The sequence below is a fragment of the Erpetoichthys calabaricus genome, chromosome 13, assembly GCF_900747795.2.
Source record: "Erpetoichthys calabaricus chromosome 13, fErpCal1.3, whole genome shotgun sequence".
NCBI lineage: Eukaryota > Metazoa > Chordata > Cladistia > Polypteriformes > Polypteridae > Erpetoichthys > Erpetoichthys calabaricus.
In genome coordinates, this window is record NC_041406.2 from 13,847,273 (window position 1) to 13,865,068 (window position 17,796).

Genomic DNA, 17,796 nt, shown 5'->3' on the forward strand with positions numbered 1-17,796 from the left:
TGAAACATCAACTGCTTTGTTAGGCCCTGTATACGCAAACAAAAGAAAATGGGAAATCATTGGCGTGTACGAACTGTTCGCCACCAGAGCGTGTGGTCGTGAACAGATGCAAAATTTTGGCAAACTTTTTGATCATAACCCCGATTTGTATGTGTTCGGAAACGTTCGTGATCAGAGGTTCTACTGTACAATATCCCTTGTCATCCTTGCACATCTGGATATTAAAAACTCCCATTAATGAGTTCTGTATAAACACTTTAGCTTATCATTTAACACTGTCGTACTATGAAACTCTTGAACTTATGACTTAATGCTAGCACCTGTAACTGGACCTTGGTCTTCCTACCTCACATCTTCCGTGCTCATCATCGACAGACATCATTTCTGTACTATATTTTCACATATGACTGTGTGGCCAAATAAATGCAGGTCTAACTCAGTCAGGAAACATTCTGATAATGTTTCTATCAAAGGCCTGAACATCAGTAATGATGATTTTGCTTACAGAGAAGAGGTTTACCTGGTGACACTTTGTCAGAACAGCAATCTCACCCTAAAAATCAGCAACACCAAGTAACTGGTTATAGTCTTTAGGAAGTAGCCCACACTTCTATCTACTTCAGAGAGGATGCTGTTGAGAAAGTGGGCAGCTTTAAAATTTCTTGGCGTGACCATCATTGATGAACTGAAGTGGTGTACTAGTCATTTAGACTTCTATCAAGAAGGCTTACAAATACCATTGCTTCCCCCTGTGTTTGTTGAAAGCTTGGATTTTGCTGTCTGTTCTTAATTCCTACAGTTGCACAGTGGAGACCATTCTCACTAGATGTACAGTATAACACCCTTATATGCCACCTGCTTGGCTCAAAATTGAAAAGCCTTTTAGGAGGTGTTAGAATGTGTGGGTTATAACATTCCACTGTGCTAAATATTGGCTGAAACTTCTTATTGCTGTTCATACAGACCTTTAGTTTTCCTAATGCTATCATTAATTGATTTCCATTTGAAGAATTTGTGACCCATGCAATGCAGGTTCCTCTCTCCTGTGACCAAAACTGTTATGCTTTGGCTCCTTGCTATATTTGGATAAAGCAGTTTTCAGACTAAGTCCATTATTTTTACTTGTATTTATATATAATGAGAGAAGCACCTTTTTGATCACCAGTATTTACAGTCATGGCTGAAATTATCGGCACCCCTGGAATTTTCACAGAAAATACACCATTTGTCCCAGAAAATTATTGCAATTACAAATGTTTTTGTATATACATGTTTATTTCCTTTATGTGCATTGGAACAACACAAAAAAAGGCAAAGCTGACATCATTTCACACAAAACTCCAAAAATGGGCCGGACAAAATTATTGGCACCCTTTCAAAATTGTGAGTAAATCGTTTTATTTCAAGCTTATGATGCTCGTTTGAACTCACCTGTGGCAAGAAACGGGTGCTGGCAATATAGCAATCACACCTGAAGCCAGTTAAAATGGAGAAAAGTTGACTCAACCTTTCTGTCGTGTGTCTGAGTGTGCCACACTAAGCATGGAGAACAGAAAGAAGAGCAGAGAATTGTCTGAGGACTTGAGAACAAAAATTGTGGAAAAATATCAACAATCTCAAGGCTACAAGTCCATCTCCAGAGATCTTCATGTTCCTTTGTCCACTATGCGCAACATAATTAAGAAGTTCACAACACATGGCACTGTAGCTAATCTCCCTGGACGTGGACGGAAGAGAATAATTGATAAAAGACTGCAACGAAGGATAGTCCGAATGGTGGATAAACAACCCCAATCAACTTCAAAACATATTCAAGCTGTTCTGCAGACTCAGGGTGCAACAGTGTCAGCTCGAACTATCCGTCGACATCTGAACGAAATGAAACGCTGTGGCAGGAGAGCCAGGAGGACCCCACTGCTGACACAGAAACATAAAAAAGCCAGACTGGAGTTTGCCAAAATGTACTTGAGGAAGCCAAAATCCTTCTGGGCGAACGTCTTGTGGACAGATGAGACCAAGGTAGATCTTTTTGGTAAAGCTCATCATTCTGCTGTTTACAGAAAACGGAATGAGGCCTACGAAGAAAAGAACACAGTACCTACAGTCAAACATGATGGAGGTTCTAAGATGTTTTGGGGATGTTTTGCTGCCTCTGGCACTGGATGCCTTGACTTTGTGCAAGGCATCATGAAATCTGAAGACTACCAAAAGATATTGGGGCGCAATGTAGGGCCCAGTGTCAGAAAGCTGGGTCTGCATCAGAGGTCATGGGTGTTCCAGCAGGACAATGACCCCAAACATACCTCTAAAAGCACTCAGAAATGATTGAAGACAAAGCGCTGCAGAGTTCTGAAGTGGCCAGCAATGAGTCCGGATCTAAATCCGATTGAACACTTATGGAGAGATCTCAAAATTGCTGTTGGGAGAAGGTGCCCTTCAAATCTGAGAAACCTTGAGCAGTTTGCAAAAGAATGGTCGGAAATTCCAGTTGAGAGGTGTAAAAAGCTTGTTGATGGTTATAGGAAGCGCTTGATTTCAGTTATTTTTTTCCAAAGGGTGTGCAACCAAATATTAAGTAGAGGGTGCCAATAATTTTATCCAGCCTGGTTTTTGAGTTTTGTGTGAAATGATGTCAGATTTGGCTTTTTTCTGTTTTTTTCTGTTGTTCCAATGCACATAAAGAAAATAAACGTGTATACCAAAACATTTGTAACTGCAACAATTTTCTGGGAGAAATGGTGCATTTTCAAGGAAAACTCCAGGGGTGCCAATAATTTCGGCCATGACTGTATACATAATGAGAGAAGCACTTTTTTAATTACCATGCCTGTCTGTCTGTCCCCATAAAACATTTTGGCTCCATTTGTCATATTTCAAGGAAACTTGTTGACAGTTCAATTATTGTGGAGATATCTCGAGCAGCATGTGCTGTACAAAGTTTTGAAATTTGTAACTTTTCCATTAAAAAGCATTGGTCAGTTTGCAAACCTGCCTGACTTGAAACATATAAACAACTTTTACAAATTCTCAAATTTTTGGGAAGGTGCATGCACATGCAAGCTACTCATTTAGAAGCTCACATCTTTCTGTTTTGGGTTAACTGTAAACGTAATAAGGTCTAAGCATAGATGAAGCTAATATATACTCAGTGTTTATATTGCAAAAAAGCAGCTACATTATTATTGTAATGTGCAGATAAAGAATGGAGTCTATCAACTTGCAGGTAAGTTTTTTTTTGAACTAATCAATTCCCTGGATGGACCTAAGTGATACAAATATAAGATGCGTTCAGAAAGGGAACCTGCAGTTGATGTGCAATCAGCAGATCAGAGCTTCTTACCATTCAACAAGGACTGTACTGTGGTGAACAGATTCTACAGAGCATGATGAGGCTGATTACGCCCAGGTAGCAAGGAGAGAGCAGGATGAATGCTCTTACCATGCTAAGAGTTGATTAAATGATTAACCGTGAGCTGTGGTTACAGTTTATCTTTGCCCCTTGAGCCACCTTCACTTTGGTATATTTTGAGCCTGAAATTCAAATTTTAAGATGTGTCCCCTTTGATTTTCCCATTATACAATGAATCAGTTTCTTTCCAAGTTCTTAGTTACATAATTTAGTTACAACTCAGTAATTCATTTAATCTTAATAGATATACAGAGAACTTATTTCAGATGATTTTCTCTTTTCATGAAGTAATATTGATAGTTTTTGCTACTATTTTGCATTTTATAGTTTTTTTCTTTTGATAAACTCACTTTATAACTAGTGGTGCAGTATTGTTACTAAGGGGGATTATTCAGTGCACTAAATACCTGTTGGGTGGTTAATTTTTATTTCCTCTTCTTTGGAATCCCTTTTCTATAAAAAAAAAAAAAAATGTTCTGTGTATTTAAATGAAAAATAAACCCTTGCATTACATAATTATTTCTGTAGCACTAGAGCTCTTGATCTGCTATCCAACAATCTTACCTTGAGATTTCAAAAGAGAATTTAGCTCTCCATAAGGTATACTACTTCAGAAAGTGTTTTATATTTAAGAAATTCTGGCAACAGTCACAGACTCTCTGAAACTAACAATAACGCATCAAAGGATGCCATTTTTTTAATTTCTTGAATTTGACTCTCCTGTCTTTAAAAATGTACAAAGCCACACAAGTCTTTTTGGGCTCCATTTCTAAGTACATGACATTATAAAGTATTGGTTAATTGCAGATATTTAATGTAGTCTACTAACGCATGGAATAAAATTTTATTATTGCTGTTATTTTTGAATGATTCATTAAAACAATTAATTATACAAAAATGTGATAACTGTCTCGTTGAAGTAAATAAAACTGTAATATGATTCAACTTTCAAATAAGTTAGTCTGCAAATGCTGCACCAAGTGAACATTTTCTTTTTTTAATTACTCTTTAAGTTTTCAAAGACAACTGCCTGTCCTGTATACATTATTCCATATAACGTGAATTTCTGTGTGCAGGAAATTTTACTGCTTGTCGCCCAACTTTCCAAAGCTTAATGTGTTGACAAGGACTCATGAAGGGAAAAAAAGACGTCTTTATGTGGTCTCCAAGGAGTTGAGAAATGTGATGCTCAATAATTGTGACCGCATAAAGGTGAGCTTCTAATTTTATTTTTTTTCTAAATATACTGCATATTTTTTTAATATTAAATTTGAAACAGAAATGTCATTTTTTTTTGTGTTAATTGCTTTCTGTATTATTTTAGGTGATAAATACTGGTGTCAAAGTGTGGTCCCGAAATGATGATGGAGAGCAATTTGGATGTCCGTTCAGGCTTGCACAGGAGGTGAATCTTAGTGTTTTACTTTAGAATTGTTTGTATTGGTTTCCAAGTAGAATGTGGATACATTGCTGCAGCAGTGGATGATATTTTCTTGCTAGTGCTGTTGGAAAGTATGAAGGATACCACAGAAATCATTTAGCAGTGGCTATTTTCAAAACGATAGCTTTGGTAAGTGGTTTCAAGATTGGTGGCTGTAACATCAGATAAAAAGAGCTTCCAGATTCAACTATGGCAGTAATTATTGACTGTTTAACTGTGCCATTGACACACAATTATAAGTAAGGATCAAATTTACATTACGGCTTGAGCAGTGGGGTGTGCATGGATGTGATATGCCAAATGTACATTTTTCATTATCAAGTATCTGCATTTTACTATGCAATTATTTAATTGTAGTAGTAAATCTGGAATGCTTTATATTTTTGACATGGTAATTATCTAAGGCTATAGGCTTAAATTGTTGTTTTGATTTTTTAATAAATATTCTCATATAAATTTGTTTTGTTTTTTTCCTTTTTTCCCTCCATTAGGGTATTTACACCCTGTTCCCGTATATAAATGCTAGAATAGTCAGTGTTTCGGTTAATGACATCAAGGTGTTATTAACAGAAGAAAAGCCCCACATAGAGAAACTGGGAGAAGAAGCACAGGCACAGGCAAAGAAATTAGGTGAGTCTTATTTATTACTACTTTTAAATCTAGTATATGTACTTTATACTAACAACCTCTAAAAGCAGCAGAGAGCTAATTTTTGTGATCAAATTTGAGCCACTTATTTATACAACTTTTACAAATTTATAAATCTTTTATTCAAATGCTGTTAAATATCACAAAGAAAAGAAAACACTCAAACATTCTGTCAAAATATGATTTTAGAGTGTTGTATATTGTACCTAAACAAAAGTTTTGTTCTCTTTAAAATGCCCAAACTTTGCTTTGAAACAAATGGATAAAAGGATTATTTCATTCAAAAATGTAACTATAAAATGATCATACTGTAAATTTTATAAGGCAAGCTTGGAGAGTATTTTTGGTCCCATCAAAGATTAATAAGGGAAAATGTGCTGTGTTACTGAGGCCACGAAGTATCATCTCTTCACTCACTAAGGCCAATGTCACATTACGTGTGAGTTCTAGTTGTATAGAACGTCAGATTAGCTGACTGCATTCATAGATTTTTTTGCTGGACCATGTAAATTTTATGTCAGCAAATCACTGGTTGTGTCACATTTAATGATCGCACGCCGACCATCCAACAAAAGCCATCTTGCATCTTTTTCTGACAGTCAGTAGTTTGTTTTGGTTTTCCCTATTAGGGTATTTACACTCTGTTCCCATATATAAATGCTAGAATAGTCCGTGTTTTGGTTAATGACATCAAGGTATTATTTACAGAAGAGAAGCCCCACATTATCTTCAGTAGTCAATAGCGTGCTGCCTGAAGGAGCTGGTGCTATATGAAGGGTTAATTGCTGTGGCAAGTTCAACAGAAATGTTGCCTGTTCATTTTCTTACCATTCTTTCATAATATCTAAAACCGGATACATCAAACACACTAGCTTCTCTTTTTGTGTGATCCAAAGCCGCCAAGCTGCCTGATCGAGCCAGTGCTATATGAAGGTTTAATAGTTGTTGTGAGTTCAGCTGGCATCCCAAACCCCATTGTAGTATATCAAACGTGAGACCTCACAACAACAAGTCTCTGTTCTGCTTAAGTTTCATAACATGCGTGTCCCTTATTCTTCATTTATACATTCTACGGATTGTACTTCTGGATGAGCATTCATTGGTGGTCAGCTCTCCTGCACACACAGCCTATCTCTTCAACTAAAGACGAAATTATATCTGAGTCATAGTATAAGTGGTGTGAATCATTGTTTATATCAAATTAGTTGATCCGCTTCATGGGAGCATGCCACAGAGTTACTCAGACTCACTACGATTATGTAAACTGATAAACACAAAAAATATTTTTGCAAATAAATGTATGCTTTAGTAATTCTGAAGTAAATTTTTGTATGTAATTTATTGGTGCTTCACACCACTCATGTTGCTGCTGTATGCATGATTGTTTGAAGTGTGACATTTACAAAACTAGTAAATTTGCAGTTAAACTGAGAAATTAAAAGTAAACTTTAGCTTGAGTATTTATATTTAAGTTGTGGAAGTCCAGCCCCGAACACAGACAGGCAAACACCGATGGTTTCAACATCCACGTTTATTTACAGCTATTTACAAGTGTCCCACACAAGCAGTGTGCCCCTGCACCAATCACCCTCTTTAAGTCCGGGCCTTCCAACAATCCTTCTTTCACCGCCTCTGCTCCTCTCCTCCGAGCTCTGTCCATTTCCACCCGACTCCGGCTAATGACTGGAGGGAGATGGCCTCTTTTATTCCCACCCAGACGTGCTCCAGGTGCCCTTTGATCTTCCTGCGGCACTTACTGGTGTGGCAAAAGTACTGCATGAGCACCTGGAAGCACTCCAGGTGTCCCTGGTATTCCTTCCCCCAGCACCTCCGGATGTGGTGGAAGTGCTGACGTCCAGGGCTCCTCAATCGTCTGGGTGCTTCCTGGTGGTGGCCATGGGCCCCCTATAGGCTTGAGCTTCCATACTCAATTCCCGTGGCCCCCCATACCAACCAAGGCGGCTGCTGTCTCATGGTCCGGGGGAGGCACAGTCCCTCTCCTGGTCCTTCCAGGAGTCGCAGCTGGGCACAGCCCCCAGACGACTACCAAAAAGTACACAATTTACAAATTCACAATTGTAATGTACTTAGGCATTCAGTTTGCTATAGATTGCCACAGACCTACCAGACACAACTATGCCTGTGCTGACATTACCTTTTATTTTAATTGTGGGTCTGTTTAGCTGTTGGCAGTAGTTATTGGATAAATGTGGAAGATGAACAAGGTTTAAAAAAATAAATAAATAAATTTAAAGATGCACAGAGCGTTTCTGTATTTTAAGACTGACAAAATTTATCTACTAATATCTGAGTTGTTTTTATGTAAAAACACTCCCTATAAGATTGGTTCTTCACTTTGCTAGCTTCATTATTCACTTAATTCTTTCCTCACACACATGCACCTTACTTATTAGTGTTTAATGCTGAATCAACTGTCAAGGTACAGGAAGGTAATATCTAGGCAGCACATCATTACAGATTTGGTTCAATATTATCATGGGCCAGTTTCTTGTCAGTTGCTAAGTCCTTGGCTTCTATCTGTAATAACCAGAACCCTCTAGCATTTTATAGAATCGGACGCCTGACAGCAACCTTAGTCTTTTGTTGGAGCTTGTCTCTGGATGTCAACTGATAAGGGCTTTGTCTCACAATTTATAAATGAATGCTTGTGGTAACCATATGTTATACAAGCGAAAATGTATTTGAGTCTATAAATGCAATCTAAAAAAATACAGGTGACTACATCTCTAAAGAACAATTTAAAACAGAATTGCACATTGATTGATTACATGTACCTTATTAAAACAATGAAATTACAATTTTGCAGTGTCTCAAAATGTATTTTATTTTCTTTGTAGACATGGGAAGTGTTGTTTTAAGATACAATCCTGATCCACAGTAAGTGTGAATTTTAAATCTGTTGAAAATAATACATGCTGTTCTGTTTGGATTTCTTTTTTGTCTTTCACGACATCATTTTTATTTAAATAGTGCATGTAGGAGTTTAGGAGATGCAAGAAAAATCCTCTTCTCCATTTTTTTTCTTTGTATTCTGGATCTTAAGAATTAATGTGAAGGTAATCCGTTGCAGAGCAAGACCCCCTTCATAACACACTATGACTGCAGCTGCAAGTTCTGACCATTTCAGGATAACTTCCATATTACATTCATGTGCTCCCACAAACTTGTACTGTTAAGCAGAGCATTTTTTATAAATTAAAAAGCAGATTCTCCCCTCCATGGCTTACCATTGGTGCTTAACAGAACAGGCATGAAACACAGTCTTCAGTTCTTACCCCATATGTTCATATTGAAACTGGTAATGTTCCTGAGTATTGATTAACATCTTGCGGTTGCACATTATTGAAAGTGTACATATCCATGTCCTTTTCACAAAAAATGAATTTTTGTGGGGCTCCCATTTTCAGGGAATTTTGGCTGCGCAGCTTATTCCTCTACACATGTAGTACCATTCAAAATTTTGGACACTCCCAGAAATGTTCATATTTTTTTATAAAAATGAGTACCTTTGTATCAACATACAATTAAATTGGTTTAATACTGCTTGAAATGACTGCTTTGTAATTTATTATTCCCATATGGCTGCAGATCTCCATTTTCAGCAGTCATTCTTTCAGTGTCCTAATGGTAAAGACCCTTAACATATCCTTAATCTAGTCATGTTTACATAATTAGTTATTAGATAAACCATTCCAACTGTATCGGCACCACTGAAACCTGTTATTGTAATCACTTGAGTTGCAAGGTACTGACATTCCAAAAGTTCAGTTCTTGGTTCATAAATGCCAAAATGAAGCGGCTTTCTCAAGGGACATGTTAATGTATTTTTTGTTTTGCAGAGTGAAAATGTATTCCATGGGACAAACTGCTGAGAAACTGAAGATTTCATTCAAAGGTATCTGTTACTACTGTCTTGAGAGAAGAGGGTAAACTGGATCTAACCAGGATAAAAAAAGAAGGGGAAGGCCCAGATTGGCAACTTCATAAGAGGATATTGGCACCATATCTGTAGTTTAAAAGACAGATGCTTTACACTGGTATGTATTTAAGGAAGAAGCCAACTGAGGACCTGTAAGATGTTTTTTAATCAAACTTCACATTCTGGTGCCATTATCTTCTTATGCAGTAGCACATCTTTTCCTGTTCTGGTCCGGTCCAGTTTGCCCTCTTCTCTCAAGAATGTAATAGACACCTTTTATAATAATTCTAAAGCTTCTTGGCAATCTGACACATGGAGACTAAGAATGCCAGTACCTTACAACCCAAATGAATAGAACAACAGGTTTCAGCAGTGCTAATGCAATTGGAAATGTCTCTAATAACCAATTAACATTTATATATCTTTGTTAGAAGGAAAGTTACATAGGTTTGTTGATTTAACCTCGATTCCCTACGCATGCATGAGTAGTGAAGAGCAAACAACTTCTAAAATGGCATCGACATCTGATGAGAGACCACAGCGAATGTGCAAAGCAAAATACTCCATGGATCTTTTACGTAATTTTGTTGAATAGGACTCTGACTTGTCGGACTCCGAGTTTGATGCTGTGATCTGGAGATGGAGATCAAAAACAAAAGTGAGGTACCGGCATCATCTGATTGGTCCATGGCGCTGAACACTTTTGTGTAGCTGATGCGCCTACAGAAGCGTTTGCCTGGTAGGACCACCACTTATGATGTCAAGAGGTACAAACCAAATTGCGTTACACTGCAACCGCCACCCACCTGCTGTGCGAAGACAGCCAGGCAGCCAGCCCACCGTGCATTCCTGCTGACCATCGAGGTGCCCCCACGCAGCCACTGTTGCCATAGATGCCTAACATATGCCAACAGCAGCCACGGCACATAGGAACAGACATTTTATGTTGACATTGACTTGTGTGTGCTTTTCAGAAAACTGAGTTTTTTTTTGGAAAAAGAGTTAAGGATAAACTAAGAGTTTACTATTAAGACACTGAATGAATTTCTGATAACAATGGGGTTTTGCAGTTATATGTGAAATATAAAATTAAAAGTCGGTCATTTCAAGCAGTAGCAGCCATTAGAAATTCTAGTAATGTCTTGGCCATATTTTTAAAATTTAATGGTACCATGATAAAACAGTATTAATTTCTATCAGAAAACTTAATGTTTTGGTGGATTTGTGCTACCTCCAAAAAAAATGAAGATAGCTTTCTGATAATTTAACTTGTTCTCTGAAGTAGGCTATAAAATGTCAGTTTTAAAAAGGTATGTGGAATTTTGTTAACACTGTATATAACAACATAATCAGACTGTATATTTTTGTATTATGAATTAAGCAGAAACATGAATGTCTTTGCTTTCCCTGTCATGCTAATTTGTAGTGTGCGAGAGGTGAAAAGACTGTACTGTGCTTAATCATTGCAAGCTTCAGTTGTCGCTGTTAACACATTACTTTGGCAAGCATTGCTGAAGCTGGCAATATCAGAATGCACATTTATGGTGAATTCTAACTTTTCTAGTAAAATCTTGTGTAGTGACATTCAGTACTGGCTGTCCAGCTGTATTTGTTAGTATGTAAGTTAAAGAGTATGATTAAACTCTTTTAACATTTTCACTTTGTTATTTGCATTGTTAATACTGGCAATTAACATTTGTGTAATTATTCGTACAGTTAAAATTTACTGAATATTTGATTTCATTTTGTGCATCATCTTTAAAATGTCTTTGTATGTCTGTTTTCTTCAGGGACTCTCTTGGTCCACAGTGTTCCATGGAATTGTGCGGCTGGAGAGGAAAGACATGTATATTTGCTTTTGTGCCAAAAAATGAACGATTTCACTACTTGGCAATGCTAGGAGTTGAAATGTATAAAGAAGAAAAAGAAGAGGAGTCAACAACTAAAATCACAGAAGAGGAAGAAGTAGACCAATCTGAAATAAAACTCAAAGAAACAGAGGACATTCGACCCCCTGAAACAGATACATGTGTGGATCCTGTAAAGGCAGAATCAGAATCGGAATCAATTGAAGCTGAAGAGCCAGGAAGTATAAAAGAAATTAAATAACTTCCCAAAGTCAGCTGAACCAAGTTGTACTTTCCATGGAATCTACAGCTAAGAATGATGTAAAGGTCTCTTACCAAGATATTAGTAGTATACCAAGTTTATTTTGTAAAGATACAAAAAAAAAAATAGCCTGTCTGTTTCATTGTTTTGCAAATTACAACAAAGACACAACAATTTAAACATAATGAAAATCCAGACAGGGTTTATTTGTTTTATTATTATTATTTTTTTACTTCCCGTTCATATTTTGCGTTTTTAGCTTTTGTGCTTATGAAACATTCTAACAAAAATAAGTTAAGATAAATGTTTATAATCGGTCATAAAAATATACCTACATATATCTGCATTTTTAATTTTGTTCAGTCTTCACAGAAAATTATGTTAAAAAACAAATAAACTACACATTCTTAAGATGTTTGAAGGGCTGCTTTTTTTCTTGATTTGAACAGATGCATAAAGAAATGATAATTGAGAATACTCTGCTGTGTTTAGTTTATCTAAGGGCTCTTTTATATAAACATTTCAACACAGATGAGGCAAATACTAAGTGGGCTTGTTTTAGTTTTTACTGCTGTATATTCCAAGCAGATTAATTTTTTAAACACAGTAGAAACCTACAAGATCCTAAAAATGTCCGAGTCAAGAGAATTAGAATTCAGAAAGCATTTAAATAGATACCAGAATTTGAAATTAACACTCCTCATTTTTTAATAGTTTTTTTACTTACCGAGTGTTGTCAATAACTGTGATAAATCAGTAGCAAAACTGCTTAGAAAAACGTAAAAGAATGGCTCATTGTAAGCAGATGTTAAATGCTATCAGCAGTTTGGGGTGCCGTCTTACACCAAGTGGAGTTACGATCTTGGTTTAAAAAATAAAAGGTGGGCATTAACTTTGGTTGAATATTGACCTTTTTACTTTGGGGCTCATTAAGACATTTTGTAGGGAAGGAGTTAATATCTGCAACTGTGTTGTGTGTTTTTTGTCATTAAAATGTAAAATGAGGTAAATAGTGTTGATTTAATTTACTGCTCTGTATTGAACATCAGCATTACATTTCCAAAAAGAAAATGTCTCTATGTTAGAGCTTTAAAGAGAAGGGAGGAAAATTCTAGTCCTGTCTCTTGTCTCTCGCATTCTTAATTTTAGGACAGGACGTGAAGGTGTACTTGAGAAGAGATTTACTGTTTTCTCTGTTATATTTGTTTAATGACTGCTAATTTTTCTTTTATCTGAAGCATTTTATAGAATTACTTTAATAGTCTTTACAGTTTTCTTTCAGGTCCTCGCAAGGCTACTTAGTGGATGGAGTGCATGGTATTGGAAACCAGATGGAATGGATGGCACTGACTTGCCAGCCTTTAATGTTTAAGCTTTGGAATTGTATTCTAGTTAAGTACTTGAACGCTGAGGAAGTGAGTCACCTTTTTCATATTTGACGTCTGTAAGAATAAATGACAGAAAAAATCATTTGAAAAGTGATAATTGTTTTTTAGTTGGAAGAATAAGATATGTAACTACACTTGCAAGAAAAGGTCTATTAACCTTTTGTAACTATAGTACCTGTTTTTCTGCGTCAGCTGAAGATTAAATCACATTTTATGACAAATCATAATTATTGACTTATGCAAGTATACACTGAATCTTTTTTTTGGTTGGTCAAAGTAAGCTCTAAACCAACCACTAATCTTGTTTCATTGATTGGACTCGTTTGTTAAATCCTGACTCCAGTTAGCTTTTGTCAGCATAGGAGTTCATACGCATTATGAATGTTTGAATGATATATTCAATGTGTACAACAACACAATAATTTGTGTGTGATTTGTTAAAACAGATTGTGTGTGTTCATTATCGTAACTGACAGGGGATAAAGAAAGTATTCAGACCCATTCACTTTCTGTACGTTTTGGTGTTATAGGTTTACTTTAAAAGGATACATTTGCAATTTTTTCCCATCAATTTATATGCAATAACCCAAAATGGTAAAGTGACAACATGTATTCAGGAAGGTTGGCAAATTTATTAAAAATCAAAAACTGAAATCTCTCATTCATATAATTATTTAGACCCTTGATTCAGTAGTTTGTAGAATCCCCTTTGGTGGCATTTCCAACTTTGAGTCCATCTCTGGTAAATCTCTTTATATATTTAAAAAAAAAAAAAAAAATCTCTAAAAGCTTTCCACACCTGGATTTGGGCAGTTTATCCCATTCTTCCTGGCAGATCCTTCCAAGCTCCATTTAGATTGGATGGGAAGCATTTCTAAGCTGCCATGTTGAGGGGTCTCCACACATGTTCTGTGGGGTTAAGTCATGGCTTTGGCTGGACCACTTCAGAACATTCAGAGACTCGTCCTGAAGCCACTCCAGTGTTGTCTTGACTGTGTGCTTCAGGTCATTGTTGTGCTGAAAACTTGCTCCAGAGCGCACTGGATTAATTTTTCTTTGAAGATCTTTCTCAGTGGCTTAGTGAAGAATTTGTGGAGAAACCCACAAATTCCCATACTAATGGAGGTGGAGGCGATTCTCTTAAGGGGGGTGGGGGGGGGGGGGGGTGTGGGACATTTACAATAGAGCCTTGATGTTACGCTCCCATTTTTAGCATTTTCGTGTATGCAGCTTTTTTGAATGCTGTTGGTGACTTAAAACGGGCACTGCCTGAAGAAGCGGAAATCTATTAAGGCTACGCTCACACTTTTCTCCTGATTTTTCCCCAACCCCAATGTATCTGTTTTTTTGACTCTTCAGATGAATTTTGCAACTGATCCAAATGAATGTGTCCAGCATGCACTAAATGAATAAAATAATTTTCAGTTAGATACACACTAAAAGATGCTTGTTGCTCCTCTACATCACATCATTTCAGGGCATTACATGTGCAGATTCATCAGCATATGATTGAAAGGAAGAGACAGACAAATAAAAGATCAGGCTTGCTGGTTTGAGCACATTTTTCCCTGCTTGTATTCTGTATAGAGAAACAAATGGCCCCAAAGTACAGCAAACTGAACTGGTGAGGGTGATGTGAATGGCTTGGATGCAAAACAGTCATTACAAGAGCAATGTAAATACTTTATAAAAATGTTCTATTCCAATTTTTTTTTTTTTTTTTTTTTTTTTTAATCAATCGTCTCTGAAAATCAGACTGACAAGCATTTAACACTTTTTCTAAGGATCGGCTGAAAAAGAAAGATGCTCCATGGGTGATCTCCATTTCAAACTCATTTCCCTTTCTGATGAACTCCGAAACCATACAATTGCGTAAAATCTAAATTAAAACTCTGCTGTGCCTGGCCTGTTTTTTGCTCTTGGATGTAAACCTGCTGTGGCGTTAACATACAGTGCATCCAGAAAGTATTCACGGCGCATCACTTTTTCCACATTTTGTTACGTTACAGCCTTATTCCAAAATGGATTAAATTATTTTTTTTCCTCAGAATTCTACACACAACACCCCATAATAACAACGTGAAAAAAGTTTACTTCAGGTTTTTGCAAATTTATTAAAAATAAAAAAATTGAGAAAGCACATGTACATAAATATTCACAGCCTTTGCCATGAAGCTCAAAATTGAGCTCAGGTGCATCCTGTTTCCCCTGATCATCCTTGAGATGTTTCTGCAGCTTCATCGGAGTCCACCTGTGGTAAATTCAGTTGACTGGACATGATTTGGAAAGGCACACACCTGTCTATATAAGGTCCCACAGTTGACAGTTCATGTCAGAGCACAAACCAAGCATGAAGTCAAAGGAATTGTCTGTAGATATCCGAGACAGGGTTGTCTCAAGGCACAAATCTGGGGAAGGTTACAGAAAAATTTCTGCTGCTTTGAAGGTCCCAATGAGCACAGTGGCCTCCATCATCCGTAAGTGGAAGAAGTTCGAAACCACCAGGACTCTTCCTAGAGCTGGCCGGCCATCTAAACTGAGCGATCAGGGGAGAAGGGCCTTAGTCAGGGAGGTGACCATGAACCCAATGGTCACTCTGTCAGAGCTTCAGAGGTCCTCTGTGGAGAGAGAAGAACCTTCCAGAAGGACAACCATCTCTGCAGCAATCCACCATTCAGGCCTGTATGGTATAGTGGCCAGATGGAAGCCACTCCTTAGTAAAAGGCACATGGCAGCCCGCCTGGAGTTTGCCAAAAGGCACCTGAAGGATTCTGACCATGAGAAAGAAAATTCTCTGGTCTGATGAGACAAAGATTGAACTCTTTGGTGTGAATGCCAGGTGTCACGTTGGAGGAAACCAGGCACCGCTCCTCACCAGGCCAATACCATCCCTACAGTGAAGCATGGTGGTGGCAGCGTCATGCTGTGGGGATGCTTTTCAGCAGCAGGGACTGGGAGATTAGTCAGGATAAAGGGAAAGATGACTGCAGCAATGTAGAGACATCCTGGATCAAAACCTGCTCCAGAGCGCTCCTGACCTCAGACTGGGGCGACGGTTCATCTTTCAGCAGGACAACGACCCTAAGCACACAGCCAAGATATCAAAGGAGTGGCTTCAGGACAACTCTGTGAATGTCCTTGAGTGGCCCAGCCAGAGCCCAGACTTGAATCCGATTGAACATCTCTGGAGAGATCTTAAAATGGCTGTGCACCGACGCTTCCCATCCAACCTGATGGAGCTTGAGAGGTGCTGCAAAGAGGAATGGGCGAAACTGGCCAAGGACAGGTGTGCCAAGCTTGTGGCATCATATTCAACAAGACTTGAGGCTGGAATTGCTGCCAAAGGGACATCGACAAAGTATTGAGCAAAGGCTGTGAATACTTATGTACATGGGATTTCTCAAGTTTTTTTATTTTTAATAAATTTGGAAAAACCTCAAGTAAACTTTTTTCACGTTGTCATTATGGGGTGTTGTGTGTAGAATTCTGAGGAAAAAAATGAATTTAATCCATTTTGGAATGAGGCTGTAACATAACAAAATGTGGAAAAAGTGATGCGCTGTGAATACTTTCCGGATGCACTGTATAAACCTCTCATTCTGTCTTTACAGTACTGAAGCCTTCAATCTGACTTGCCTTTAGAGATCTGAGTGAGTCACTCAATGCTAGTAATGCATTCCGATGAATTCTTCACATTTCATACCCATAATTTTAACCTTTGGGGAAACCCTTGGGTATTTGCAACTGACTGCAGAAAATACCAAGTTACACTCATGGAAGATTACAGATCAGACTGGGTATGGGACAGCAACACACAAAAAAGATAAATGGAGAGAGGGAACAAGTAATGCAGCTTCTTGGTGGGACAACAGGGCACTCTGTGCTACCAGTATCTGACCTTTATGTGTCCCACTCTGATCCTTGAGATCTGAAAAATGCCATAGACCGGCGCTGTGTCCAGAGTTTGTTCCTGCCTTGCGCTCTATGCTAGCTGGGATGGGCTCTGGCACTCCCCACAACCTGTTCAGGACTAAGCTGGTTAGAAAATGACTGACAAATATACAGTTATACACAGTGCGAAGTGAAATGCTTAGAAACACTCCTCCAAATGTCCATTAGTGTTATTTCTATCTTTTATACAGTACATACAGTAAGTCATGGCCATCCATCGATCCCATGAGGACTTTGTCCATTTCTGATACATGGAAGGAAGAGCCTGCTGAAAGGAGTTGTTGATATTGGGGATAGTGAGGGTGCACAACCCTCAATCACGCCACTTCACTTCCTGTTGAGGTTCCACATGGCAGGCCTTGTGTGGGATGATGAGGGATGGCAGAGAGTGGCACCAGTTTGGATGGACCCTTGGTGGGACCAGGGTGGTGAGGCCAAGGGTGGCCCTTCCAGGAATTACACAACCCGCGGAGTGGTGGCTCTGAGGCTAAGGATCTGCGCTGGTATCCCGAAGGTTGCCGGTTTGAATCCCCGTCACTGCCAAAAAAAAAAAGGCCACTGCTCTGCTGGGCCCTTGAGCAAGGCCCTTAACCTGTAATTGCTCCAGGGGCGCTGTACAATGGCTGACCCTGTGCTCTGACCCCAAGGGGTATGCAAAAACTACCAAATTCCTAATACAAGAAATTGTATAAGGCGAAATAAAGAAAAAAAAAAAAAAACTCTTGACAGCATCGCTGAGGAGATCGTTGATCACACAAAACACACTGGTAGGGTCAGAATTTGGCATCAACATCATGAAAGCATGGATCCATCCTGCCTTGTATCAACAGTTCAGGCTGCTGGTGGTGGTGTGTTGGTGTGGGGGATAATTTTCTTGGCACACTTTGGGCCCCTTAGTACCACCTGAGCA

At 38.2% G+C, this 17,796-nt stretch overlaps 1 protein-coding gene across 2 annotated transcripts in view; it reads left to right on the top strand.

Annotated features, from left to right (window-relative positions):
- Positions 1-11,964, top strand: part of nsun2 (NOP2/Sun RNA methyltransferase 2) — a 51,324-nt gene extending 39,360 nt beyond the window's left edge. The window contains exons 15-19 of one of the 2 annotated variants that reach the window (XM_028817970.2): positions 4,486-4,621; positions 4,734-4,814; positions 5,342-5,480; positions 8,357-8,396; positions 11,229-11,964. In XM_028817970.2, coding sequence (XP_028673803.2) covers positions 4,486-4,621; positions 4,734-4,814; positions 5,342-5,480; positions 8,357-8,396; positions 11,229-11,547 — 715 coding nt within the window. In that variant the 3' untranslated portion in view covers positions 11,548-11,964. Of the gene's footprint in view, positions 1-4,485; positions 4,622-4,733; positions 4,815-5,341; positions 5,481-6,127; positions 6,257-8,356; positions 8,397-11,228 lie in introns of those variants that run through there. The other variant, XM_051935644.1, reaches the window with a different exon arrangement.
- The last annotated feature ends 5,832 nt before the right edge of the window (positions 11,965-17,796 follow it).